The sequence below is a fragment of the Lemur catta genome, chromosome 1 (genome assembly GCF_020740605.2).
Source record: "Lemur catta isolate mLemCat1 chromosome 1, mLemCat1.pri, whole genome shotgun sequence".
NCBI classification, from domain to species: domain Eukaryota; kingdom Metazoa; phylum Chordata; class Mammalia; order Primates; family Lemuridae; genus Lemur; species Lemur catta.
Window position 1 is genome coordinate 986,342 of NC_059128.1, and position 27,578 is coordinate 1,013,919.

The 27,578-nt window shown below is 68.0% G+C and overlaps 2 protein-coding genes across 8 annotated transcripts in view; both read right to left on the reverse strand.

Moving 5' to 3' along the window:
- Positions 1-2,232: 2,232 nt before the first annotated feature.
- On the reverse strand, positions 2,233-7,847 carry CRIP2 (cysteine rich protein 2). The gene is made up of 8 exons (XM_045559187.1): positions 7,723-7,847; positions 4,034-4,128; positions 3,888-3,945; positions 3,480-3,620; positions 3,325-3,393; positions 3,156-3,250; positions 2,927-2,984; positions 2,233-2,849 (listed from the first exon to the last, which is right to left on the reverse strand). The coding sequence occupies exons 1-8, from the start codon at positions 7,763-7,765 to the stop codon at positions 2,782-2,784; spliced, it is 627 nt and encodes a 208-aa protein (XP_045415143.1). The 5' UTR covers positions 7,766-7,847; the 3' UTR covers positions 2,233-2,781.
- A 3,490-nt stretch (positions 7,848-11,337) lies between these two features.
- The window catches only part of MTA1 (metastasis associated 1), a 41,159-nt gene continuing 24,918 nt past the window's right edge, over positions 11,338-27,578 (reverse strand). For 2 of the 7 annotated variants that reach the window (XM_045559124.1, XM_045559142.1), the window contains 16 exons: positions 25,533-25,650; positions 21,318-21,420; positions 20,548-20,647; positions 20,066-20,254; positions 17,930-18,004; positions 17,732-17,790; positions 17,231-17,346; positions 16,785-16,936; positions 16,497-16,686; positions 16,283-16,372; positions 15,116-15,268; positions 14,932-14,967; positions 13,457-13,468; positions 12,437-12,468; positions 12,071-12,222; positions 11,338-11,990 (listed from right to left, as the gene is read on the reverse strand). In XM_045559124.1, coding sequence (XP_045415080.1) covers positions 11,840-11,990; positions 12,071-12,222; positions 12,437-12,468; positions 13,457-13,468; positions 14,932-14,967; positions 15,116-15,268; positions 16,283-16,372; positions 16,497-16,686; positions 16,785-16,936; positions 17,231-17,346; positions 17,732-17,790; positions 17,930-18,004; positions 20,066-20,254; positions 20,548-20,647; positions 21,318-21,420; positions 25,533-25,650 — 1,728 coding nt within the window. In that variant the 3' untranslated portion in view covers positions 11,338-11,839. Of the gene's footprint in view, positions 11,991-12,070; positions 12,223-12,436; positions 12,469-13,456; positions 13,469-14,931; positions 14,968-15,115; positions 15,269-16,282; positions 16,373-16,496; positions 16,687-16,784; positions 16,937-17,230; positions 17,347-17,731; positions 17,791-17,929; positions 18,005-20,065; positions 20,255-20,547; positions 20,648-21,317; positions 21,421-25,532; positions 25,651-27,578 lie in introns of those variants that run through there. The other 5 variants (XM_045559130.1, XM_045559151.1, XM_045559159.1 and 2 more) reach the window with 3 other exon arrangements.

A 27,578-nucleotide genomic window follows, 5' to 3' on the forward strand; every position in this document is an offset into this window, starting at 1 on the left:
CTCAGGGTGCAAGCATGGAGCTGGCGCTGGGTCTCAGCGGCCTGTGGGTCCCTGGACTGGGTGCCCAGCGGATCTGAAGGGGGAGTGAGGGGGTGAGGTGGCATTTCAGGGCCACCGCAGGGCTGGGCGTGGCTCAGAGGGCAGGAGGGTGGAGGCTGAGGCCAGAGCAGCCTCCCAGGGAGGGATGGGGAAGGCCCAGGGCCGGGGACAAAGGTGCCATTCCTGCTTCACTCCATCTTGAGGGGCATCAGTCCTGTGGGCACCCGAGGAAGCACGTGGCTGGAGGCAGAGGGGTAGCTTCCTGCAGCTGGTGCCACCGAGGGTGTGCTGGCAGTGCCATGGCACCCGGCCACCCCCACTGGCGCTGCCCAGCGGCAACGCTGACACAAACAGTAGTGGCAACCGCCCGGCTTCCATGACAACGCCTTGGAAACAAACAGGCAGGCAGCGCCTCATCCTCCAACGCCTGCGGGAGATGGGCGGGTCCTACCCTGCCAGACCTGGGGTGGGGCCCCTGCCAGTGCCTGATCTCCCCCTCGGAGACCCCTGCCCGCCTCGTCCCCCAGCCCGCCCAGGTGGGGCCTCCTCATGCACAAAAAGGCCTCCCCACCGCAGCCCACCCTGGCCTAGGTTTTGGGGAAGGGCACACCGCCCACCATGTCTCCTCGAGACATAGTTTCCACTGGAGGCTCCCGAGGGAGGGGCCCAGCTGTGCCCTCACAGCCCCCACGGCAGGGAGCAGGAATTTCCCATGCGACCCTGGGAGCCGCGGCGAGGGCGGGATGCAGGGGGGGTGGAGAGGTCTGAGTTCTCACCAAACGACCCCCCACCAGGAAGCGTTGGCAGGAGAGGGGGTGAGAAGGGACCGTCCCAGCCCCTCCTCTGAGCAGGAGTCACCCACCTGCCTGGACCTCCCTCTGCCTGGGGGGCAGTGGACACCCCCACCTGCCCGGGACCGCTGCCCCCACCTCAGGCCCTGCACATTCTGGCCGCAGGCCCGGTGACAGGAGACGCTGCCACCCACACTGGGTGCCCGGCTCGGCTGGCCAGGCAGAAGGCGGCTGTGGCATTGCGGGACACCGGAGCCAGCCCAGCCCACGGGGACACGGATGGCTGCTCACAGGACAGTGTCCGAGCCCCTGGACGGGAGGGCGGGCTGGGAGGGGCTTGTGCCACGGGCTGGGAACTGGGAACAGGCCTGAGCTTCCACCACCCCTCGGTGTGGTGCTGGGGACGGGGTCAGGCATGAGCCCAAGGCTGGGGGTGCGGGCAGGGCCCAGGCAGAGGGGAAGGCGGCGTTTCCGCCCCCGTGCGCCAGAGTGGAGGAGCGGGCGCGCCCTCTAGTGGGCACCCCCGGAGAGCCAGGTGGGGAGGGGCGGCGGGAGGGGCTCCCGGAGCTGCCAGGGGGTCTGGTTCAAAGGGCCAAGCCTGCACCACTGGAGGCGGCCCGGGAGACTGTGTCCTCGCTGCAAACCCAGTCACCAGTGCCCCTGGGCAGGAAGGGACCGGAGCCCCCAGGCCCTCATGCTCGTTTTATCCCAGCCTGGCCCCACCCGTGCTGAGGCCTGTCCCTCACCCTGTGGACAGAAGCTGGGAACAGCCACGCTGAGCGTGCGGGAGCCCGGCCAGGCCCCTCCCCCACTTCCCAGCCCAGGCCACGGCCACCCACCCTCCTCAGCCCCACCCGCAGGCAGCTCCCTGTCTTCTGCACAGGACCCTCCTCTGGTCCCCTGTCCCCAGGCCCTCCACAGGGTCCCCCTCTGCTTGCTCTCAAGGCTGACCCCTCCCACTGTCCTCGGTCCTGCAGGGACCCGGGCAGCTCTGGGCTCCACGCCAGCTGCTCGCATTTCCAGGGGCCCGGGTTCAGCCCCACAGGCACCGCCCTCTCCCAGGGCGACCCTGGCATATCTCAGGGCTCCTGTCCTCAAAGGACACTACCCTCACCTGCCCCTGACCAGGACCCCAGCCCCAGATGTCCCTGTCCCCACCTCCACCCAGTCCAGACCCCAACTAGGTGTGGGCACCACTGCCCACTCCAGGGACCAAGCTCCTCCCCTCTGGTCCTTCCCCTCCTCAGTAGCACCATGCCGAGACCCCAGTGCCCACCATCACCCCTGGGAGCAGGACCCCGCCCGCCAGAAGCCAGGCCGGGGCGTGAGACGGGCGTGTTTGTGGACTGGACGCAGGGACGTTGTCCTGGAGTGGCGCCCATCAGAGACAGGGTGCTGGTCCTGCAATCCTCAAACCTTTTATTGACAGCAAAGTCTCAGCAGGGGAGTGAACCACGTGAGGGCGGAGCTGGCAGCTTGCAAGGCAGCGTGGGAGCCAGGCAGAGAGCCCCGGGCAGGGACACCTTCCACCTGGGGGACAACGTGAGGGGCGTGGCCGTCACCGGCAAGAGGGGCATAAATAACACTGGCAGGGCTGGCCTGGGGCAGCAGGAGAGGGAGAGGGGGACAGCCGCCTCGGAGACCCACAGGGGACAGGGGACGGGGGCAGGGACACGCAGAAATGCTGGGAGACACATGGAGTGAGGCGGGGCCAGGGAGGCACCCACGGACACAGACACAAAAAGGGGTGACAGGGACCTGCAGAGACGGCCAGACGGGACAGACACACCCACACATGGGGGGTGGGAGGGGCCTCATGCCCTCGCCCGCCCCTCCTCCAGCTCAGCCAGGTTGCAAGCAGGAGCTGGGCAGGGCTGGCAGCTGGTCACTCAACTTGTGGGAGCCCAGCAGCCCGGAGGGACAGGATCTGGCGGGGCAGAGGGACCACAGCCTAGGGCTGGACCTTGCCCTCGGGATCCCTGTCGTAGATGTAGCTGCCCACCGCGCCCGTGTTCACTCCTGCCGAGAGAGGCGGCTGGTGCCAGGGAACCGCGGGCCAGGCAAGGGAGGGGCACCCCGACCGACCCGCCACTCACCCTTGGGTCCGAAGAGTATGCCGTAGCAGGGCTTGTGGCAGTACGGCTGGCCGTCGTGCTGGGGGCAGACGGGGGCTGAGGGAGGGGCCGCGGACTCTCCGCCTCCCCAGGGCCGCCCGGGCAGTACCCGCCCTGCCCGCCAGGCCGCCCCTCCCTGGGCGCCCTGTCCCGCCCCCCTGCAGTCGCCCCCTCGGGCCTGCCCAGCCCCCACCCCTACTCAGCCCCTCACCTCCGCGTGCCCACCAGGGGTCAGCGTCTTCCCGCAGCGCTCGCAGCGAAGGCAGGGCCGGTGCCAGTCCTTGCCCAGGGACGTCACCTTCTCCGCTGGAAACAGGGAGAATGGTGACGCCAGGTCCCTGGGGGAGGCTCCCAGGGGTCGGGGCTGGACAGTCACTCACCAAAGTAGACTCTCTTGTTGCAGCGAGGACACATATTGGGCTCCCCGGTGAATGTGGTCACGCTGGAGGCTGGGAGGGGGATGGGTTAGGGCCGCCAGAGGCCGCCCACTCCCCGCTCCCCTGCCCACCGGCCCCCCAGACCCAGACCCGCTCACCTTTGCTGGGCCCCTTGGGGGGGCCACTCGCCTTACGCTCCTCTGCTCGGGCCACGGGGACCTCGATGGGGCCGGTGACCTGCGGTCCCTCGGACAGGGGCTTCTCATAGATGTAGGAGCCAGCGCCCCCGATATTCACGCCTGGGGGTGGCGGGCACGTCTCTGGGTAGCTGTGGCCTCACCCACTCCCAGCCCTCACACCCGACCTCTCAGCAAACAGCCCCATCCCAGGGGCCAGTCCTGGGGAAGCGCAGGGGCGCGGGGCTGCTGGGCGGGGCCAGCGTGCGCTCAGGGAGAAAGGGGCTCCACGCCCCCTGGGATCCTGGGGCGCAGCCCAGTGCAGCCCAGGAGCCAGGCTGGCCGCCCCCTCGGGCCAGGGCAGGTCAGCGCAGGGAGGGCCCTGCTCACCTTTAGGTCCGAACAGCGTGGCGTAGCAGGGCTTGTGGCAGAATGGCTTCCCGTCATGCTAGGCAGAGGGGCACGGGTGAGGCCCTCCCCGAGGGTGGCTGGGAGCTACCAGCCCACCCGCCCACGCCCAGGAAGAGGGGGCTCACCTCTGCGTGGCCCCCAGGGGTCAGCGTCTTGTTGCAGCGCTCACACTTGAGGCAGAACTTGTGCCAGTCCTTGCCCAGGGAGCTCACCTTCTCGGCTGCAGCAGGAGGGGAGTGAGGGTGGATCCCCCATGCACCCCAGGCCACCTGCCCCTCCACCCCGCCTGGCAGCCACAGCCCCCACATGCTCCAAGCCCCTACTGTCCTTCCACCTTCCAGCCCCCCACTTCTTAGCAAGATGCTATTAGTCTCCAGCCAAAGGCCTTCTGTGGGCCCAGCCTCCAGCTGCTGCTCTCGCTCTGGTCTGTCACCCCACAGCCCTGGAACCACATGCTAGAGCCCCCATCCACCAGGGTCCCCAGCAAGCACCTGCTAAACCCCGAGACTCCTGCTGGGAGGGTGCTTGTTTACACCTGCCCTCCCCTACACCTGCCTCCCCTACACCTGCCTCCCACACACACCTGCCTCCCACACACACCTGCCTCCCACACACACCTCCCTCCCACTCACACCTGCCTCCCACTCACACCTGCCTCCCCTACACACCTGCCTCCCACTCACACCTGCCTCCCACACACACCTCCCTCCCACACACACCTCCCTCCCACTCACACCTGCCTCCCACTCACACCTGCCTCCCACACACACCAGCCTCCCACACACACCTCCCTCCCACTCACACCTGCCTCCCACACACACCTCCCTCCCACTCACACCTGCCTCCCACTCACACCTCCCTCCCACTCACACCTGCCTCCCACACACCTGCCTCCCACTCACACCTGCCTCCCACACACACCTGCCTCCCACTCACACCTGCCTCCCCTACACACCTGCCTCCCACTCACACCTGCCTCCCACTCACACCTGCCTCCCACTCACACCTCCCTCGCACTCACACCTACCTCCCACACACACCTCCCTCCCACTCACACCTGCCTCCCACTCACACCTGCCTCCCCTACACCTGCCTCCCACACACCTGCCTCCCACACACACCTGCTCCCCCACACACCTGCCCCTGCCTCCCCCACCTCCCTCCCTCACACGGGGTCGCTAATGGAGCTGGCAGAGCCCTGCTGTGGAGGGCGCAGCCCTAGCCCCGCACCGAGGGTGGGCCTGTGCCCCAGGAGCCCTCCCAGCAGGACCCGCATCTGTCCTATCTGACTCCTCATCCTAAGCCCTAAGCCCTACTGCCTCTGGCTACCACTTTGGGGCCAAAGGTCTGAGATCAGCTGCTCAGGGTCAGGTGCCCTCCTGCCCCCCAGCCCCAGTGCTGGGGCTGCTGGGCCACCTCCCAGCGGACGGAAGCCGGGCCTCCCCAGGAGCAAGGCAGGAAAAGGGTGGAGGAGAAGAGGGCAGGAAGAAAAGCCCGAGCAGGGCCCGAAGGGGAGGGGCCGGGCTGCGGGCGGTGGGAAGGGGTCTTGCAGGCTGGGCTCAGACACGCTGACGGGCAACATCTGGCCAAGCCCCTTGGAGGCCCAGGACCAGCGGCTCTCCTGGCTCCCTTCTTAGAGAGTCACCCAGGCATCCCCTGTCTGGCAAATGCCGGGGATCGGGGTCCTGGCCAGGGCAAAGCCTGCCCCGAGGCCCATGGTGCTGTTCCAGGCAGTGGACCTGGGATCCCTGGTGGCCCAGGTGCAGGGCCCTGAGTGCTGGCCCTTCATGGCCCGGGCAGAAGCTGCTGGCACCACTGCCCTCCACCCCCCACAAGGCCACACCAGCTCAGAGCCCTCTGGCTAGAACTGCTCCGCTGAGGGGTGCTGGGACACAGGCCCGCCAGGGCTGGCTGAGCCGGGGGCGGGCTTCCCCAGCGCTCTGGCAGCCTCTCCCGGCACCAAGGTAGGGAGGTCCTGATGGCTATCGGCCGCCAGGCAGCTGCTGCACAGGGCTGCCAGAACCACGCCGCTCCGGCCAGCCCTGGGACGTGGGCCATGTGGGGCAGGGAACTGACCCTCAGACCCACTGAGTGGGCCGATGGCCACACCTTACAGGCTCCAGCTGAGAACACAGAATCAATTGGGTCTAATGGCTTGGAAGAGTCCCCAATCCCCACCCAGACTGCATGTGTTTCGGGAACACAGAGGCACAGCATCCTGAGATCACTCTGGGATGTCCCAGCCCTGACTCTATTCAGCTGTGGGCTGCCGGGGCAGCTGGGGTGCAGCCTGGCGTGGGGACGGGCAGGATTCCGGACCCTGGCCCCACCAGTGCCTTCCCGGCAGGACGGAAGCCAGCTGGGTCTGAGGCGTCTTTGTTTTCTGCTGAGAGCCAGCGGCCGTCCAGCAGGCAGAGGCCTTTCCGGGTTGTCCACAGGACTGCTGGCCACGACCCCAGAGAGCCCTGAGCTGGCCCAGCCGGGTCTGGGCCAAGTCATGGGCAGCTGGACTGCAGGAGGGCCCTGGGGACTGTCCCCCACCCTGAGCCTTGCAGAGAGGAGCCCTCTCTGGAACAGGGACTGAGGGTGGGCGGGTTCCCGGGAAGGCAGCCGGAAGCCCCTCGGCTCCGGGCCACACCAGAAGCACTCCAGGCCAAATCCGGTTCCTCCCCTCTGGGAACAGCAAACAACCGTCGGCCTCTTCCTTCTCCTCCACCCTGCCTTGGGCCTGAGCTGGGGAGACCTAGCGGCCTTCTCCACAGCACCGCCACATCCCAGATCCTGACCACTGCTGCTGGGATGACCAGGGAGGGGCCCCGTCCGTCCCAGCTCTCTAGCCACCCTCCTCCTTGGCTCTAAGTCAGCCCCCTGTGCAGGAGCTGGTGGCTAGGTGGGCAGGGACTCTGCCCTGGCAGAGTTGGGCAGAGGATCAGCCAGGAGGGGCGGGGTAGGAAGGGAGCGACCCAGGGACAGGGACAGTGAGTGAGCCAGCCAGCCGACAACCAGGGGAAAGCGGCGGGGCTACAGACGACGGGAGCCCTGCCAGGGACCGCCCTCCCCCTGCCTCCTGTCAGGGCTCCTCTGACCTTGAGGAGGCAGGGTCCCGGCCACCTGGGCTGCTTGGGCGCTAATGCCTTCTCAAGCTCGTGGGGACGCGCGTGTCAGCCCCACCCCACACCCGTGTGAAACTCCTGGGGGAACTCTTGCCAAAGAAGGGAGCACGTTGGGACACGCAGGAGATGGAGGCCAAGGTCGCCCCCGCTTGGACTGAATCCCGACAGAGCCCGGTCCCGGGCCGGCCCGGCTTGGCAGAGGGGGTGCCGGGGGCCACTGCTCGCGGACGGCCACGTGCTCGTGGGGCTGCGGGCGTGGGGTCCAGACGCCAGGGCCGACGCCGACCGAAGCGCGCGGCAGACGTCCCGGGCGTGCGGCCCCGCCCGACTCCACCCCGCGCGGCGCTGTCTGGAGGACCGCGATGAGTTCCCGGAGCCCGCAGGGCGCCCGCAAACCTCAGCCCCATCCCGGAGGGCCACGCACCGCGCCCCGCCGGCCTGGGTCCCCGCCCCGCCCCCACCGGCCGCCCGGGGGGTTCGGGCGTGGTGGCCCCAGCCCCGTCGCAGCCCCACGCTCCGGCTGCACCGCGCGGGCCGCTCGGCGAGCCTGGCTCCCGGCCGCGCATCCCGGGGCCGGCGCTGGGGCGGCCGGGCGGGGCCGGCTCGCCCGAGTTGCCACCGGGCGCGGCTCGGCGGCAGGGGGCTGGCCACGCGGGGCGGCGGGCGCTCCGGGCCTAGCGCGGGCCCAGCCCGGCACTCACCAAAGTACACGGTCTTGTCGCACTTGGGACACTTGGAGGCCATGGTCAGCGCGCCCGCTCGGCCCGCGCCCTCCGTCCGCGCTCTTCTTCCCGCAGCCACCGCCCGCGCGGGGACCCGCCCGCCCGGCTGCTCGCGCGCCCATTGGCTGCGAGGCCGGGGCGGAGCCTCGGGGTCCCGCCCCCCGGGCGGCCGGCGGACTGGGGGCGCCGTGGGGGCGGGGGCGCACCTGCCCCGGGCGGGGCCTGAGGGGCGGCGGGACCCGGCCTGGCGTCCCCCACCGCCCGGGCCCCGCGCCCGAGGTGGCGTCTACAGGGGCCCGCCCCGGCGTCGGCGGCGCCGCCCGCGCCCAGGCTGTCTCCATGGCAACGTCGGGGTGCGGGGCCGGGAGTCCGCGCCCCGCGGTTCGCGGGAGCCCTGGAAAGCGGGTCCTGGGGCCACCACGCCCGGCCCTCGGCGCCCAGGCTGCGTTCCGCTGCGGGAGGGGCGCGGGCTCGGGAGGACCCCACCCCCACCCCGCCGCGCGCGGGGCGCGCCGGGCTTCCCTTTGTTGCTCGGTTTCCATGGCAACGGCCGCGCGGCTGGAGCGGAGTCGGATTCCGGGCGCCGGAGGCCGCCGGCCCGGTCCGGGTCCCGGCCCCGCTCCGCCCCGCGCCCCCGCCAACACCGTCTGTGGTGCGGAAGGCGCAGCGCGAGAGGGACGCGCCCGCCGCTCCGGGAAAGCGCGACGCGCTGCGGGGGAGCGCGGCCAGCGCCGCACGGAGGGTCCGCGCTCAGGGCGTCCCCCGCGGACCCCGCCCAGGGGCGGCTGCGGACGGCGAAGGGGAAGAGCGGGCACGACGAGCCAGCCCGCGCGCCCTGCCTCCCAGCGCGCTCTTGCCCACCAGACGACCTGGCCCGCCGCGCCCCGCGCGCACTCTCCCTGGGCCCGTCCCCAGGGGGCTGCCTGACCTCCCGCCTCCGCTCCGAGCAGCAGAACCCGGCCCTGGGCACTGGGAAGGGGGCCTGGACCGGCTTCCTCCCTGGGCCCTTCTCTGGGCCTCAGTGTCTTGGGGGCTCGAGCCAGACACTGAGGCCTGCCTGGTTCCCTCTGCCTGGTATACCAGGTGTGTTTGCCAGTGGGCCAGTGTCCCCCCGCCCTTGGGAACCGGGTGCTCGTGGTGGCCCTGCCCTGGTCTGGCTCCCCAGGGTGGCCCCCTTCCTCTTCCTTGCAGACACACCCTGCAGCCACTGCCATTGCCATGGAGACAACAGCCCAGACACATGTGCCCCTCCAAGCCCGACTGACCAGCCCGACCGGCTGCCCTCTCCACCTCTGGGCCCGTGCCAGCCAAGTTGGCGTCAGTCCCCTTCCTGGGCAGGGTGGCCGGCCCTGGGGGCTCCCTGTAGGCTGGATTCATGGGCCCCTTGCCCCCACTCAGTGCACTACCAAGCCCCCTCCAGCTCCCCACTGTTCTGCCCCACTTGGGAGCCTCCCAGGGCTAGGGTGTCACCCTCCCTGATTCCAGCCCCCTCTGACACTTGCAGGGCCGACGGACACTTCTGATCCTGCTCTGGAGACGGCTGGCTGGGCGCAGGTTTCTTCTGGAGAGAGACTACCTGCTGGGGGGCCCTGAGGGTCCCCAGCCCTGCCTGAAGGCCCCTCACAGGCTGGCAGCAAAGGAATGGCATTTGGCGCTGGCGAGGTGCCCCGGAGATGGGACGGCAGGGTGGGGGCAGGAGTCCGGCGGCTGCACTGCCCACCCACCCCAGCTGCAGTCCCTGGGCTGCGGCCAGAGGCTCCCTGACGCCACGGGGCTATTCTGGGCCTGGCAGGAAGGGCCTCGGATCAATGGATACAAAGCAGTGGCCTTGGCTTCCACCTCTGCGACCACGGAGGGCCACAGGCTGGGGCAATGCCAGGGCAGGATGGGCCCTGGTGTGGAGAGGGCGGCACAGGACACGTGGCTGGGGGGTGGCAGGTGTGGGGAAGCAGGAAGGGGTCAGATGGCCAGGCAAGGGGCTGATTCCCTCCCCTGGGGCCGCAGGGGCATGGTGTCATCCCTGAGGTTGGCAAATCGCAGGCAGGACTCCCCGCCCCGCTCCCCTGACGCTCAGCTCTGCTGAGGGGGACTCGAGGCCTTGGGCAGGGTGGGCTCAGGTCAGGTGTGCAGGCAGCCCCGGCAGGGCACCACTGCCCTGCCAGCCTGAGATGCCCCTGGCCTGGGGCAGCTGCAGCCCCCTGTGGGGTCACTGGTACCGTAGGTAGGCCGTTTGCCAGCCGAGCTGTGAGACTTGCTCCCTCCTGCTGTGCCCACTGCTCATTTCTAAGCCTGGCTCAGACCCCCCCGGCAGCCTGCAGGTGGACAGGTGGCCCAGGCAGCCAGAGCTGGAGCGAGGGAAGGGGTCCTGTGTCCCCAGGGCCTGCCTGCCCTTGGGACAGAGCTCCTGGCCAGGACCTGGGGACACCTCACAGCCCACGTCTTTTCCACAAAAGAAGGGACTTGGGAGAGGTGGGAGGGTGCCCACGGCCAGTGCTGGGAGCAGGACCCTGTGCCTGGGGAGGGGACGGGCAGTCAGGCAGGTGCGGGTGCTGGGGTCTTCACCAAGCTGCCCGTGCTGACCCAGCCCCCCCGGGGTTGGAAAAGGCCCAAGTTGAGGTTCCAGTCTTTGTCAGGGACCTGGTCTCCCAGCCCCCGGCTGAGACACTACAGATAAGTCCTCGGGCAGTGGGGACACTTGGGTGGGGGACAGATTGTAGACCACAGCTGGCTGGGAGAAGGCAGATGGAGCCTACAGTCCTGGCTCGTCACCCTGCTGGGCCCCACAGCAAGCATGCAGGGGAGGCCAGGACGCCCCTTTATCTCTGTCTCCTGGGAGGGAGCAGAAGTGGTTTCTATTTTAATTCCCTGCCTGAGATTTCCACGTTTCAGGGTGCCTGCCAGGGGCCGGGGGAGCAGAAGGCAGAGTCAGGGAGGAGGGGCGGTGAACACACCCCTCTGGGCAGCCTGGGCTGACCCCACTCCTGGCCAGCTGATGGCAGCTGAGGGTGGTCCCTGAAGCCAGGCCGTCCCCAGGACCCCTCCCCTCTGGTGGCCCGCCAGGCCAACACTTGTCCCTAGGCCTGCAAGGGCGGGTTTGGGGCCCAGGCCGAGGTAGGATTTCTGAGAAGGGACTTGCTGAAATCTGAGCAAATTCTCACTGTGGAAACCGCACACCTGCTGGGCTGCCCGAGACTCTGGCAGAGCTGTCCAGACAGCTGGGGAGGGCTCTGCCAGGGCCAGGAGGGGGCCTGGACCGACCACCTGGCGGGAGGGCAGAGTCGTGGCTGTGGGTGCCCAGGGCAGGGCCAGCCCCTGCTGTGTGAGGGGCGGCCCTCAGCCCTGCCCACCCCCTGCCGCTCCCCGTGGAAGGGCAGCGGGCCAGGCCCCGTGGGGCAGGTCTGTGGGACAGAGGCCAGGGCTCGCGGAGGCCGTGGGGTCGCGCTGCGCTCACCACACTGCCCGAGGGCAGAGGGAGCATCTCTGGGCCACGGGGCGGCTGCCCAGCCCCTCCAGGCCTGGCTCCCGGTCCCGGGCTGCCCGAGGGCCTAAGACGGGGAGAGCTGCTGGTGACAAAAGACACAGGGAAAGGGCCAGTTGGCTTTTTTTCTTTTTATGAGATTTTTTTCTTTGTTTTTGTTTAATATGAAAATTACTTGAAAAGACAAAGGGCCGACCCCGCCGGGCAGCTCGATCCTAACATTCCAGGTGTAAGTTACAGAGCTCAAGTTCATCTACAAAAAAAGTAATAAAAATAAAATTTAAAATGGCACCTTCAACAGAACACAACAAAACCTTAGGGCCCGGCCTCCGGGCCAGAGGCCCTGCAGCTCAGGGGCACGAGACGGCCCCTCTTCTCCGCTCCAGCCAAAAAGTAAACACAAAGCTAAAAACAACTCCTCGGCATTCTCGGAATAAGTTAGACCGCACTTCTTCTTCCTCTCCTGACGTGTCCACGTGTCCACCGAGGGAGCAGTTTCTCTGTGAGTGAGGGCGGGCGGCGGGGCTCTACCAAACTGAGGAGGGCGGGCAGCGGTCAGGTGGGGAGGGGCCGCCCTGGGCTGGCGGAGGGCGGGCGGCCCGCGGAGGGCAGCAGCCCCTAGTCCTCAATGACGATGGGCTCGTCGTTGACGGGCGCCGGCGGGGGCGGCCGCAGTGGCAGGGCCTGGCTCTGGCGCAGGGCGATGGGCTTGTAGGGCCGGCGGGCAGCGCGCTTGGTTTCCGAGGATGAGAGCAACTTGCGGATCTTCCTGTGAGCGGAAGAGCAGGCGGTGAGGCCGGGCAAGGCCAGGACGCCGCAGGGCCTGTCGCCCACCCCGCGGGCCCCCACCTGGTCTCCTCGGTGGCCATGTAGAACACGTCATCCGGGGCGTCGATCCAGTTCATCCGCCGCCGCTTGACGGGGGGCAGGGAGCCCCCCCGGATCAGGCGCACTTTGGTGGGGTAGGACTTCCCGTTGAGCAGCAGGTTGCGGCTTGGTCCCTGTGGTGGGGAGCAGGTGTGCCTCCTGGGCAGCCGGCCGGGGCCACCCCCCATGACCCGCACCCCACCTGGGCGGGGCCTGGCTGACCCTGGCTGCCACCCAGTGCACCACACGGAGTCCCCGCCCTGGCCAGGGACAGCCTCTGCGGGCTTCCCGGGGCCTGAAAGCCGCTTGGCGCAGTGAACCCGTGTCCTGTAGCTGGCCGCCCCTTACCATGTGCCTGGTCTGTCCGTGGTTTGCCAGACCTGCGGAGAGAGGAGGGAAGATGAGCCTGGGAGGGGCCGTCCTGCACCCACATCGCCCACAGACGGGCGGAGCCAAGAGGCAGGGACCTCCTGGCCACCCCGAGGGGTCTGGGGACATGGGCCTCAGCTCCTCTTGGTCCCAGCCCAGGCCCACAGCTCCGGCCAACAGAAGGCGCGTCAGCGGGGGCTGCAGGCAGACGGCCTGGGGGTCTCAGCTCTGCCATCCGCTCCCCGCACGCAGGCTGCCCTCGCTCCCCCGACTGCGGACACAGGAAGCCTGGTTTGCACAGGAACCGGGCGACAGCTGGTGCGGCACTGGCCAGGCCCTCTGCAGGGCACAGCCCCGCTGACGGGCACGGCTGGAGCCCGGGGCCAAGGAGTCTTTCCAAGGGCTCCGAGCTGCCCTCACTGACCCAGGCCAGGGGTCTGGGGTCACAGTCCCCTGCCGGTGCCTCAAGTCACAGCCCACAGCACCAGCCCCAGTGCCCTGCCGTGTGCTTGGGGGAACCCCCCAAGGCCTCTGACCTCTGCCGGCATCGCTGGGGCAGGGCCAGACTCCTGGTCACCCCACCCGGGCCCGCCCCGGGCTGCCCCGGCCTCCCGTGCCTGCCCATGATGTGAGTGTGGGCGAGTGGCAGGTGGTCTCGGGAAGGCCCGGCCCGGCCCCCGGAGAGGACAGGACACCGCACCTCAGCTCAGCTGGGTGCCCAGCCTGCTGGCACCACAGCACCCTGCCCGTCCCCACAGTACTGCTCAGCCACAGAGCCACAGCCTGTGTCCTAAGGAGCGTTGGGAGCCTGTCCAGCCCCCCGCCCCCAGGACACGCCAGGGTGGCTGACTTCCCCCAGCCTGCTCAGCCCTGCCAGGCAGGACGGAGAACAGTGCCCAGCTGCCCAGTCTGCAGTGCCCCCAAGCAGGGACAGCCAGCCTCCGGGCACCCTCTGGGACCCCAGGCCTAGGGATGGCCGCTGGCACGAGGGCTACTTACCCAAGTAAGTGCCTACCAAAGCGACAGGTTGGCGGAGGGAAGAAAACACACACTTTAGAGTTAGAGCGAGTGGCGGGCACCCGCCAGCGGCCCAGAGGTCGCGGGACGGAGCAGCAGCCTCAAGGTGGGCAGCAGGGCGAGGGAGTGCTGGGGGCTGTGCCCGCCCGGCCCGGGCATACTCCCGCCCTCCGCGCCGTGGCCCGGGCCCCTCCATCCAGCCGGCCCCTCACAGCCGGGGCGCTGCAGTGTTCCCCCAAGGGAGGGGCCTGCAGCAGGACCCCCCCCGTTGGGGACTGCACTTGGGCACTTAAGTATGTGACTTTTGGAAATTCGCGGGAAATAGGTGGACTTTTATCTAACTCGCTTGACAGCTTTTTACAAAATAAAACCAAAAGCTCAAAGCTGTCTGCTGACGAGGACTCCCCACTATTCCTGTAGGATCTGACGGGACCACCCCCAGGTGCCCTGCCCCAGGGGTGCAGAGCGTCAGGCCAGCCCAGGAGGGGCCGGCCCCGGCCACACTGCCCAGACCAGGCGGCCACAGCGGGTGCCCAACACAAGGATGGGGGCCTGGCGAGACGGAGCCCCACTGAGGGGCTGGCATCTGGACAGGTGGGGGCGCTGCTGCCAGGCCTCTGCGCTCCTGAGTGGCTCAGACTGCTGTGGGCCCCGCGGTGCCCCGCGGCCTGCAAGGCTTCCCCAGGCAGCCGTGACAGGGACTGTCCCGAGGGGCCGAGGCTGGGCTGGATGGCCGCTGCCTGCTGCCACCCCCTGGGTCCCCTGCCTGGCCCACCACCTCGGCCGGCACCCTGAGAGCCAGTCCTGACAGCCTGCGGAGGGGTCTGAGCACGTTCCCCCGGCAGGCCGGCACCCCACGTGCCCGAGGCCCAGGCCCGCGCATTCACCTGGGCCTGCACACCTGCCCTCCCCAGTCTTATCTGCTCATGCCCCAGGGGCCAGGGTCCTGCAGCCCCTACTCCAACCACTGCCGGGCACCTGAGCCCGTCCTCGGACAGAAGGCACCAAGCCTTTGCGCAAGCTCAGTCCCCGCGGCCTCTGCAGACACCCTCGACCCGTCCCCCGCGTCCCCACCCAGCAGGGCGCACGGGAGGATGGCAGGCACAGCGCGGGCGGCCCCGAGAGCCGGGGCAGACGGCATGCGGGCAGTCACAGCGCAGTGGCGTAGCGCGGGCGGGTGGCACCAGGGCCAGACGTGCAAGGACAGTCCACTGACCGGGCGCCAGGCCGGGAGGGGCCGCGGGCCAGGTTCCCCGGGCTTGTGGGTCCCTCGCCAAGCGCCAAGTGAAGTCGGGAGGAGCGTGGGGGACTGGGCCGTGGCCCGGGCCCAGGTGGACTGCCCAGGGACATGCCCTGCGCCGCCGCCGCAAGGCCGACACACTCAGCAGCACAGCACACACAGGCACCCGACGGGGGTCGGCCGCAGCGCCCAGGCCAGCGGCTGCCCCAGGCCTTACCCCTACTGGGCATCAAGAGGCGCTTCTTCATGTTGCCTGGCAGCGCCCACGGGACAGGAGAGAGAGGAGAGAAAACAGCATCAACAGGCGCAGCCGCGCTGCGCTGGGGCCTCGCGGGCCCCAGGACCGGCGGAGACCCCGCTCGGCCTCCCCACCAGGGCGGGCACCGCAGGCCCGGACTCACCGTCCACCCCGTTGTGCTGCTCGTAGCTCCGCTTGCCCAGGATGGTGGGGGAGCCGTTGTTGATGACAGGGGCTGCCTTGGCGGGGGTCAAGCCGCTGAGCACGCTGGACACGCTCTTCACAGGGTCGGGCTTCGGGGGGCGGGGGTGGGTCTCTGAGGGAGCAGCACAGGGGGTCCGGGTCAGCTCCGCCCAGCAGGGCGGCAGGAGGGAGGGTGGGGTGCACACACCGGTTCCAGGACACCCCCGGCGACGGCAGCCCCACCCTGACGGGGCTGGAAGGGGCTGGGTGAGCCCTCGGCCGCGGGCCACCACAGGAGGTGTGCCCAGGCCGGCCCTGCACCTAGGGCTTCCCCAGCGCGGGGGTGGCCTGGCAGAGTGCGGCCCCTCCAGCCAGGCCAGCAGCCTGCGGGATCCGGACGCAGGCCCCAGGCCCCACAGACCCAGCTCAGCCTCCCAGTCCAGGCCACTGGGGCCGAGGGCAAGCCCTGGCACCCGCCACCTCCACCCCCAGGACGCGTGTGAGGCCAGCGCGGGGCCCAAGACCCTAAACAGGGAGCAGTGCCACAGCCACTTGTGTCTGCGCAGCACACACTTAGCTCATGGCTCTGGAATGTTCTTCCCAGAAGAAAAGTCACCCCCATGTCACGAGCCCATCCGAGCCCAGCACAGGGTGAGGCTCCCCACCCCAAATGTCTGGCCCAGCCTCTGCAACAAACTGCTTCTGGCTGGGCCAGGGGTGCCAGCTGGGGTTCTCAGGTGTCCCCAGACCTTGGAAGGAAAGAGGACCCTGCCGCTGAGGCTGCCGGCCCGGTGTGCACCCCACCCAGCCGGGGCCTGCAAAGGCCTGGTGCTGCCTTCGTGTGGGGGCTCAGCTCAGGGGAGGCCTCTCTGCGGGCAGCAGGTGACCACCCTGCCTGGTGGCCTTGCAGGCCAGGGCACACCCAGCCCAAACCTGTGGCCACAGAGAGGCCGGCAGGGGAGCCGCTGGGCATGCCTTGGGGAGGCCAGACCCTGCAGGGGACAGGGACGCAGCCTGGCTCGTGGTCGGCCGGAGCCTGGCGTGGCGTGAGGTGTCCCAGTGGGCAGCTCTAGGGCCCCGGTGACAGGTCAGGGGCTCCCGGCTGGAGGAGGCGTGACCGCCAGCATGCAGCCGCCCGGCCGCTTACCGAGGTACCGCAGCACGGCGTCCAGTGGCTTGCGCACCGCCTGCCTCGGCACCAGCGGGCTCTGGGAAGCTCCGGGCAGCCGGGCTGTGCCTGCGAGACGCCACGTGGTGTGAGGGCGCCGCCCGCTCCCGACTGGCGCTCTCACCCCCGGGGGGGGGGCAGGGAGCGCTGGCTGGGTCCCCGGGGGTCCCCCCACTGCCCGCAGGACACTCACACTCGGCCTTGATGGCTGCGCTGTTGATGGGCATGTAGGGGTGCCGGGCGGCGTGCCACGGGCGCAGGATCTCGCGGCACAGGCGCCGGGCGATCCTGGTCAGCTTGGTGGTGTGCAGGTAGAAGGCCTGCCTCGTCTTCATGGCGAACTTGGGGCTCCCGCTGCTCCGGGCTGGGATGCCGTGGGGACTCTGCAAAAGGGGGCGCACCGCCCCGACACAGCGCCATGACCGGGGGCCGGGGACCGGGCGGCCCCACGCGGCCGGCGGGGCAGGCGCCACCCACTTACCATGTTATTGCGGTTTGGTCCTGGCCTCTCTCCATCTAACCGGGTTGGCATTTTCAAGCCACCATATTTCTTCCAATATGTCCAACAAGATGCGCAGAGACGACACTGCATGTTAGGGGGACCCCAAGAATACCACTGGTAAGACTGTGTGGCTACGGACAACAAAGTTGGAAATAGACGGATTCTTAAGCAGAACCAGCGACGTCAGAGTATTCCACAGCGTCCCTGCCCCCCAGCCGGGCCCGGGGCAGGAGGGGGGCCCTGGTCCCCTGCCCAGGGGCACCCGCACACCCCAAGAGGCTCCCCACCCACGCCCCACTGCCGGCACAGCCCCCGTCATCGGCAGGCCCCTCCCAGCCTGGGCCCGACGGGACCCTTGGGGACAACGCAGAGCACCGCGGCACGCAGCCGGGTGTCCCAGCGCCCTGCCCACCCAGGGCACTTACTGTAACAGCTCTCGCAGGCCCGGCCGGCCCCGGGGCTCTGGCCTGGTGCCCCCGTGCCGTTCACCACGCCGGCCTTGACGTTGTTGACGCTGATCTGGTTTGGATTTGGCTTATTACTGAAAGTGCGAAAGGAGGGAAGGAGGAAGTCACAGGGCACGAAACCTCTAAGCCCATCTGCACAGCACACAGCTCTGCTGGGCGGCCCCTCGTCCAGATGACGTCCCTGCAGCCCTCGGCCCCACTAGGGGCCTGGCCTTTCCCCCTAGGTTCCTGGAGGTGGGTCCCACCGAGGCTCAGGGGCGTCCAGGCCCCCAGCCCAGCCCAGAGCCCAGCTCTGCGGGGATCACTAGTCTAGGTGCCGATGGCCCCACCAGCCAGGGGCCTGGGACGCACCAAGACAGCCCCCCCAAAGGGTGTCCAACGCCCCAGCCTCGCAGCCAGCCCCGCCCCACCCCCGCCGGCCCCAGGGACCACGAGGACAGCTGCCGGGGGCACACTTACTAGTTGGGAATATAGACTTGCTTCAACTTGCTCTCAGCTTCAGCTGCCTTCAAGCGTTTCTTTAGACAGAACGGAGGGTCAGAGAGGTCAGCAGGTGGGGCCCACGGGGGCTCAAGAACCCCCCAGTACCACAGCCTGCACCCATCTGTCGCAGGGGCCCGACCCCGGAGGGCGCCCCCAGCATGGAGCCGTGCCCACCTGCTGCACGTATCTGTCGGTGGTCTTCCACATGTAGTAGTACTCGATGATGCTGGTGAGCGACTTCCACGGGAGCTGGGAGAGAGAAACGTGTCACTTGGGGCAGGGACGCGGCTGCGGCCCACATGGGTGACAGGGGTGGGGGGTGGAGGGGGGCAGTGGGAGGGCCGAGGCGGTACGGGGGAGTCACAGCAGGGCCCCGTCGGCAGGGGTGGAGGCAGCCGAGAGAGATGCAGGGAGAGGAGCTGCCACAGGTCAGGGCTGGGCCAGGGGTCCTGCTGCAGGTGGCACTGCCCACCTGGCACTCTAGCGGTCACTTCTTTTTATGTTTTTAATTTAAAAAGTTCTTTTTTTGAGAGACCCACAGGGTCTTGCTGTGTGGCCCAGGCTGGGGTGCAGCGGCGTCATCACAGCTCACTGCAGCCTCCACCTCCGGGGCTCCAGCGTCCTCCTGCCCCAGCCTCCCGAGTGCCTGGCCACACACCGGCCTCTGTGTCGAGCTGCACTTGATCTTGGTCTTCACTCCAGGCTTCTCAGAGCCCTTCTCTGGGTGAAATCACTTAACTTCACGGCTGCCTTTCTCACATTCTCCGTCGTTCCTGTGATACTTAGTCCCCTGCTCTTCTCCCTGCGCACAAGGCCCTGAGCGCCCGCTGATGCAGCCCCAGTGTTCCAAGTTTGCAGCGCTTTCACGGAGATTACTCGTCCATGGTCTGCTGCCATGTCCCCGTGTTCCACCTCAAACTATCAGAATGTCATCTAATTTCTAAGGTCTTGAGTTTTTCAAGCCTCCGCCATGGTTAGAGAATCCCACCTGTAAAGTTTCTGCTCCTCTGGCATTTACTGACTTTACGTAACCAATCTTCTGCAGACACGTGCGGCAACGTGGATTCCGTGGCACGGACCACCTAAGAGACCTCTCACCAAGCGAGGAATCTGGATGGTTCCTGTGCTTGGTGCACTTGGGCAGCCGGAAGGGAGCAGCCGAGCCCAGGGCTGCCCGGGGCTGCCATCTCTGCCACGCGTGGGAGGTGGCAGTGCATGCTCAGCACGGGTGCGTCCCCTCCACCACGGCCGTGCCGCGCCCTGCCCCCTTCTCGGTTCTGGAGTCTGAGGCGCTGTTTCCAGCCCGTGTCCTCTGGCTCTGTTTGTTTCTTGTCTGAGGGGTTTTTCTCCTGCTGTTTAGCTTCTTAGCCAAGTCAGAGACGCATCTGCCTCGCAGAGGCCGCTGGTCTGCAGCTGGTCAGGAGCTCGGCCATCGGCCCTGCCCGGCACCCTGTCCCCTCGCTCAGCACACCCCACCGAAAGCCGTCTCCCCCAGCAGACGCTTCCCCTGGACTTAGCGCCTCAGCGGGTCCCCGGCTGCCCATCTGCCGGCCTGGGCCACTTCCATCCGCTGTCCTCCCTCCAGGCTGGTCCTCGCTCCCTTCTCCGGCCCTCTGGCCACTTCTCCAGGCTCCGCTGCACTGACCCGGGCTGTTACCGTTTTGATGACGCCCTGGTCACGTGATGGCAACGCTGCTCTGTCCCGGCCCCTCCGAGGACCAGGGTCAGGCCGCCCCTCTCCCCGCGCACGGCCACGCTCCTCTGGCGTTGGCCCGACGGGCTCTGCCGTGCTGGTCAGGATATTCTTCCCCCAAGCAAGTGCAAAGCATTTCGGGAGGATCTGCGTGGGGGCGGGCGGGGGGCAGGGAAGGCCCTGCAGGTTCTCTAGGCCAGAACTGCCCAGCGACACAACCCGGGGACGCATAAACTCAGCTTAGTTGAAAAAACAAAGACGAGCACAGGGGCCACCGTGGCAACAGGAGGCTGCCAGGCGTGTGTGAGACCCCCCACCCTCGTCCTCGCCACGGCGACAGCGCAGACAGCCCCCTCGCCCAGGCCCTGGTGTCCCCTCGCCTGTCTGCTCAGCACACGGTGGCCATTAGCAACAACGCTGGCAGGAAACGCCGTGGCCTCTGTGGCTGAGCCGCAGGACAGGAGGGGTGGCGGGGGGCCAGGGCGGGCTGCGGGGCACACGCAGCTCCACGTGGGGGCCTGGGGCTGCAGGGCAGGCCCCCCAAGAAGAGAGTGGGGCCCAGACCTGCTGCAGATGGGGCACAGCCAGCCACTCCGTGCCCCTACCACGCTACTCACAAAGTCTTGCTGAATGTCTGTGAAATCCTTCCCGTATTTTTCCAGGGCTTCCTCGAAGAGGTTGGCCTCCGACGCAGACCACTCCTCCATCTCGTCCCGGCACAGCACCGGCCCGCCCTGCGGCACCAGGGCCGAGATGGCCTTGGAGATGTCATAGATGTTCCTGTGCAGCGTGTCCATGGCGTGGAACTGCAGCGGGGCGGCAGAGGTGCCCGTGGTTACTGCCACCCAGGCCCCGAGGAGGCTCTTCCTGCAGCCGGTCGAGGCCCCCAGTCTCTCAGGTGACACCCCGGGCCGCCCAGGTCCCCGGCAGCACCCTGCTCCCCACACCCTAGGGACCCGTGGCTGAGTCTCAGGGTCCAGGCAGGACGGCCACCTCCCCAGGGTCCCGCATGCGGGGGGCGGGTGTGGGCCCAGGCGGAGGGCAGGGCGGGCACAGCTGCCCCCAGGCCCCAGCCGTCCCGCCCCCGGCAGCCACTCACCAGGGTGATGTCCCGGGAGGCGGCGGCAGCGCTCATGTGCAGACTGGGCTGGCGGACGGAGCTGCTGCAGTCCAGGGCCCGTGCAAAGGTGCCCACAGAGCTGGGGACAAGGAGACGCGCTGACGGCTGGAGCCGGCCAGGACGCGGGCAGGGCTCGGGACCACGGGGGGCTCGGGAGGAGCAGAGAGGCCACGGGCACCGGAGAAAAGCCTCGCAGGCCTGAACTCCGTGTGCTCTCTGGTCCCGGGGCACAGAACATGCAGAGTGTGGCCCAGCGTGACTTTAAGAATGCTCTGAAGCTCGTGCGTCTGAGCGTGCAGCGGCCATTACGGGGTCAGGAACCCTGAGCTCCCCCTGCTCCCCCAGGCTTCTTTCTGCCCCTGAGCTGCTCACAGGAAACGCAGACAGGCCCTCGCCAACGGCTGCCCTGGGCCCTGGCCGCCTCCTTCCTCCCCTGCAGCCCCCACCCCGTCTCCAGCCAGCCTGGGCAGGCCAGGGCTCGAGAAAACACGCTGTCCAGTCCCAGCCTGGCCTTGCCAGCCCCAACCCACAGGCAGCAGCCCCAGCGGGCCATCTCTACCCTCAGGGAGGCGGAAGCACCTGGGCCAGACCCTCCTGAGACTCTGGGAACTCGGGGTCCCGGGGTCGGCCAGTGGGCTCCACATCCCCAACGCCCACTGCAGGGTGAGGACAGCAGGGACGGGGCCCCAGGTGGGGTCCTGCCCTGGCAGGCAGGCAGCGCCGCGGCCATCCCTGGCCCGGGCACTCACCGGGCCACCACCAGGAACTGGTCGATTTGCTTGTCGATGAGCGGGTTGTGTGCCTCCCACACCTTGGTCTCCAGCTTGGCCTGGTCCCGGCCGTCCTCCTCGCCTGCAGGCAGGAGTGTGGGCTGCTGAGAGCCACCGTGGCTTCCCGCAAGTCCCTTCGGAGTGGGTGCCCCAGGGCGAGGGCCGCAGCCCTCTCCTACCCGGGTGCTGGGGGCTGCTGGGACGGAGGGAGGGGCGGGCTGCGAGAGCCACGGAGGCAAGGCCCGGGGGCGGCCCCAACACACGCTCATGCACACGCACACACGTGCTCACACGGAGCCCCAGGGCATGCTGGGCACCCAAGGGGGAAACACGTCACCCCCCTCCAGGGCTGGGGGGCCGTGGCGTGGGGAGGGGCACCGTGGAGATGGCAGGTCAGGCCCTGCCCCACTGCCCACGTGTGCTCTGCAGTCAGCTGGGACCACAGGGGCAAGGAAAGTGCATCTGTAAGTTTTAATCGAGCTTTTTATTTTGAGACACTGAAGAGTGATGAACCACTGTAAGAAGTCACAGAGGCCCACGGGCCCCGCCCTTCCCGCCCCCAGGGAAAGGTCCTGTGCCACGTCCCACGTCAAGACCCCCATCACAGGCCGGGCGCGGTGGCTCACGCCTGTAATCCTAGCACTCTGGGAGGCTGAGGCGGGAGGATTGTTTGAGCTCAGGAGTTCGAGACCAGCCTGAGCAAGAGCGAGACCCCATCTCTACTAAAAATAGAAAAGAAATTATAGGGACAGCTAAAAACATATATATATACACAAAAAATTAGCCGGGCATGGTGGCGCATGCCTGTAGTCCCAGCTACTCGGGAGGCTGAGGCAGGAGGATCGCTTGAGCCCAGCAGTTTGAGGTTGCTGTGAGCTAGGCTGACGCCACGGCACTCACTCTAGCCTGGGCAACAGAGTGAGACTCTGTCTCCAAAAAAAAAAAAGACCCCCATCACAGAGCGCATACCCGCTCGCAGGGACCCTCTGGCACCAAGGCCCCACGCTGGCCCACCAGCCCCCCCAGGCGAGGCCCCGGGCACAGCCGTCCCCGATCTGTGGGGAGCTGGGGGTGCCGGGACAGCCCCACAGAACGTGGTGAGAACGTGGCCACAGCCTGCCATGGGCAGGGGCCGCCAGGGCTCCTGATGGGGCAGCCTCTGCTCACAGAGAACAAACAGTGGTGCCAGGAGGAGCCCTCAGCGTGGCCAGGCCCGACCCGGGATACCGCGGAGGAGGACCCCGTGGTCGCTCCGGCTGAGGCCACGTCCGTAATTCGCGCCGGGATCAAGCGTCACATCTCCGCAAGACGCCATCAGCTCCCCTCAGGCCCTGGGCAGGGACAGGTCTCCCGACCAGGGACCCCCTCCACGCGTACACGGCGAGCTCCTGGGGCCGGGTGGGGCCGACATCCCCAGAAGACATCCCCAGAGACAGGAGCCGAGCCAGCCCTCGGTGCCCCAGCCTGTCCCTCACCACTGGTTGGGACAGTCGTGTTCCCTCTGGAATGCCACATGCACTAAAGGCAGGCGTGCTGTTTTGTGTCACTAAAAAGGGACACGTGTTACAGGAGGTGGGGAAGGCTCTGGAAGCCACATGACTCTCTGCCTCCCACCAGATGGTGAGGTCACGGGGTGACCAGGCGCCAGGAGGCGGCAGCCGCGGGGAGGGGCGGGGCTGCTCCTGCACGAACCCCACTCTCCAAGTCAGACCCGGGGCTTTGCCCGACGTCAGGCTCATTCTGCCCGTGCGGATTTCAGCCTGCAGAGCTCCAGGTGACGTCCCTTCACCTTCCAGGCCACCGTTTCCTTGGTCCCCAGTGTGATCCAAGTCCCCGTGGGTTTCCTGGCCGTGGCTGTGCTTCTAACGACTGGACGTCGCAGCCACCAGGCCCTTCCCCCTCGGCTGGGCTGGGAAGGCACACGCCCTCCAGGCCGGGGACTCGGGCGTCCCCACTGCATAGCATCTTCAAGGCCACCACCCTGGTCACTGGAGCCTCGGAGCAGGTGTTCCCAGCCTCGCAAGGACGCTGCCGCTGGTCCCCAGGGTGCCGAGCAGGGCAGGCGCTGCGCTGGCGGGCATGGGCCGCTGGCTCCGGTGTGAGGGAGTGCGCGTGTCCAGGACACCCCAGGAGTGACGGACGGTCAGGGAGGGGGGTCTCTGCACGTGGGGCGGGGGCCAGCCCATCACTCAGTAAGTCCGGCCCCACCAAACCAAACCCGGGCGGCAGCCCGAGCAACAGGACACGCAGGACAAGCAGGTGGGGCTGCAGGGGACAAAGGCCACATGCAAGCCAGAGCCCGCCTTCAGAGCGAGGACACAGAGAGCAGCAGCTACGGACAGGCAGGTTGGACCCTCGTAGCGAGGACTCAGAGGAAAACACAGGGCGCGAGACGCCCGGCAGTGACGCCAGACGGGGAACTGGGTGTGACGTGAAGAACTCGAGGCAGGGGCAGGCAGGGGCACCCGAGGGCGGCACTTCTGGCCCACGTCTGCCCAGCCGAGTCCAGGAGGGAGGAGCAGAGGGAAGGCCGGGCCTGAGGTTCCTGTGCGTGCAGGCGCCAAGCCCTGACGGGACTGAGGGGACACAGCGTGGCCACCTGCCAGGAGCCCATCGGGACGCACTGACCCCCGAGGAGCGAACCAGGGAGGGGGACCCCCGGAGGCCCAGCGCACGCCCTGCAGAGCCGGCCCCCTGCTAACAGAGCTGGTGTCTGCACGGCTGTCCACGCGGGAGACGGAGGCCCCACGGTCCGGCAGCCGGCAGAGGGGCCCAGCTGCAGAGCCCCGAGCTCACCCCGAGGACGTCCCAGGGAGACAGAGGGGAGAAGCCAAACCCAGCTGCACGTCTGGACGGAGCCCAGGAGGTTCCATGCGCCACGGCCGGACTGGTCGTCTGCGGAGAGCAGCACAGCCAACCCAAAGGGACGCAGCGCGAGGCCAGGACGACGCCCCAGAGGGACACAGGGACCTCAGTGCACCCGCTGTGCGGCTGAGCCCCCCGGGACCCCCAGTTAAAAGCTCAGTGTCATGTTAACACCGCGCGGCAACACAGCCATGTGGGACAACGGGAAGGAAGGAGACAGAGACGGGCCATGAGCTCAGCAGGTGGCATCTGCTGGCAAGGGAGGAGGGGACACGGTCTCCAGAACCGGAGTCCACGGGGCCAGCTGCAGAGCCGGGAGCAGCTGTCGGTGAGGACCTGGGCCCAGAGCTCGCCCGCGGGCAGCTGTTCATTCTCGGCGGGGGCAGCGGGCAACCGCATCGGCCCCTCCCTTCACAGCTGACCCCAGTTTTGGCGAGAGGGTCCAATACCAGACCAGGACACTGGCCCCGGCAGGACGCCTGCCCAGAGAGAGGCGGGCCCAGGCCCCCTGGAACCCCCAGGTGCCGGAGGAAGGCTCTGCCCTTTAGCAAGCCTCGGCGGCACACCCTCTCGTGTGACTAAAAAGACGCCATGGACACAGTCCCAACACCGCCCTGACTCGCGGGTGGCACCCACGGAGAAGGGACTCTCAGAGTGACGAGGCATCGTTTCCATCTCTCAGAACCTGGAGTCCCGCTCAGCCACGTAGCCGGCACCGAGGCCGAGACGCCGAGGCCCTGCCGGACCCTCGCGGGCAGAGCCAGCAGCCGACAGCCCCCCTCCTGGCACTGCCCAGCAGGGCTGCAGGCCCTGCCTACCCGCGCGTCAGGAGGGCTGGGTTTCGGGCCGAGAAGAAAGGGTGGCGCAGTGAGCCGGGCTGGCGCACCAGGCTGCTGAGGGCTGGGGGGGGGGGTCCCCCCGAGCCCCGTGGCCACGCCCACTGCCCCTCACCCCACGCTGGTCTCGAGGGCCGGACACCCACAGGCAAAACCCACAAAACACCAGAGGATCCTCTCCAAAGAAAACTTTTGGGGACAAAAGATCATTAAAACGTATCAAAGGAAACAGTCTCAGCACGCCAGGGACAGCCAATCGGCACCTTCTGCTCCACGGTTCTGGGGCATCCTCGGGACCCCAACTTCCAAAGCCTCGGCCACGGCTGCCGAGAGGGAGGCCCTGCGAGGGGCAGGTGGAGGCGCCAGGGCACGGCTGCCACCCGCTCACAGAGGCACAGGCACAGCACCCCCGCCACCCCCGAGGCCACGCGGCCCCAGCTGGCCGGAGCCAGGACGGCGCCCCCGGCTGCCTCGGGGTCCCCCGCCCCCTTACCTTCTTTCAGCAGGTCGGTGATATCCGCTTGGTACCGGTTTCCTACGCGGATCTCTCCTTTATCCGCCAGGAGGGTTTTCTGCTGCGGGTCGTAGACTAGAGAGTAGAAGAAGAAATCCTGGAAAACACCACAGGAGACAGAGGCGTCAGCACGCGCCCTCGGGGACCACGGGGAGCCCTGAGCCCTGGGGGCAGGAGGGAGGGGCCTGGGGAAAAAAAAACAGACGCCCACAGCAGGGGTCTCGGGGCCCCTGCCCACGACTCTGCAGCGGAGCCTGTGGCCACAGGAGAAGGAGGTACAAAGGCCGAGAGCGAGAAAAGACCCCCGTGTTACTGGAAAGGACCCCCGGAAACCGCAAGGGGCTGACGGACGGTCAGACCCAGTGAGACCCCGTCAGAGTTGGCAGTTCCCACACACACAAACCCGGCGTTCCTATCAGTACAACAACTGGACATTTGCTTTATAAAACAGCGTTTACGAGCAACGAAGACTGAGAGGCACTACGGCACAAATCTGCCATGCTCTGGCCACAGCCCTGGGCACGTGGACACGTCACGGACACGTCAACGCATGGAGAGTTACAGAATGTTCTGGACGCAACGCCACAGAGCAGCTGACGGGGGCAGTGGGCATGGCCTCCTGACCACGACTGTCTCTCACGGCCACCGGGCCTCCCGTGGAACTCGTGTGACCGGGACCTCCCAGCCTTCCCCACCCAGGTCCTGGGCAGCCGCGGAGCTGGTGTTCGTGACCTGTGACCGTCCTGCAGCCCTCGCCGTGAGCACTCCGGCGACAGGCGTGGCGGGCTCACCCCCTGCTCCCACTTCATCTTCCTTGACTCAATTCGGTTTTCCCAGCCCTCGTCCCACGTTCCTGCCCTGCTCTGACAACCACCTGCTGCCTTTGCCGTTCACAGCCGCCCCCGCAACGCCGCACATCACGCCGCAGCCCGCACGGCGGATGCCTCGCCCTCCCCCGGGAAGGACGGGCCGTCCAGGGCGAGCCCTGGCCTGGGCACCCACAGGACCTGGCTCTCCCCCAGGTTCCCTCGTCACGTTCAGAATCCGCCACCGTTTCTTTAAATTAGTGAAAACCACTCGCTCTGTGTTTCATCTGGTGCGCGGGCCATGGCCCGGGCAGGTCTGCTTCTACCGCGTGCTGCTGCTGCTGACTCGGTTTACCCGTCCCCAGAGTCTGCCTGGCAGGACCTTATCAGCGAGGACCATGTGAGGCGGGAACAGGCGCAGGGCCCTGGCCAGGCCCTTTCGTGCACTCGCCCCTCCCACTGAGTGCCGTCCCCACCGGGCGCTGTCCGCGAGGGGGTGAGTGCGGGAAAGGCCGCGAGTGCTAGGAGGGCGTCACGTCACCCGCACCCCCGCATCACCTAGAGCCACTAAGTGTTCCGTGAGCATCGAAGACTGCTCGGGCCACCTGCAGACAAGCACTGTCCCTGAGCAAGTGTCCGCCCGGCTGACTCGGGCTGGGAACGCACAGCACCGATGGCCTTTCTGCTCACACCGGCCTCTGAGCCACAGGCAGCACGGCCTTCCCCGTGGCTCTGCCTGAGCTGCAGACGGCAGCCCTCACGCCCCGTGGGACCTGCCCGGCCTCCTGGGAACTGGTCCCGCCTGGGCCCTGCCGCGCTGTGCCGGGCAGGCACCATAACCTCCCTGCACCCTGCCTGCTCCCCGGAACAGCCGTCTCCCCAGGCCGCCTGGGCCCCGACCAGAGCCTGCCCCCTGCTGGACCCCAATTCCCACGCCTGCCGCCTGCTTCAGGCCATGAGGCAGCAGCGAGCTCCTCATCCCCTCAGGGCTGTGGGGCTGAGCTGGGGACACCTGTGGCCCGACCACGGCAGAGAGAGGAGCGCCGGCTCCCTGGACGTGCACAGAGGGCTCTGGACACGGTGGGAGTGGGCACTCGGGCCGCAGGTCTGCCCGTAAACCAGGACGTAACTGACTGCTCCAGACGCTTCCGACCTGCCTGGCCCCAAACCCCACCTTCCCTCCCGCCGCTTCTCCAGGACACTCAGCACCTCGCCCTTG

Coding starts and splice junctions, on each gene's coding strand:
- CRIP2 (XM_045559187.1), bottom strand. CDS start 7,765: ATGGCCTCCAAGTGTCCCAAGTGCGACAAGACCGTGTACTTTG. Junction 3,946..4,033: donor CCCCTGGGGGCCACGCAGAG/GTGAGCCCCCTC, acceptor CCCTCTGCCTAG/CATGACGGGAAGCCATTCTG. Junction 2,985..3,155: donor CCCCTGGTGGGCACGCGGAG/GTGAGGGGCTGA, acceptor GTCTGCCCCCAG/CACGACGGCCAGCCGTACTG.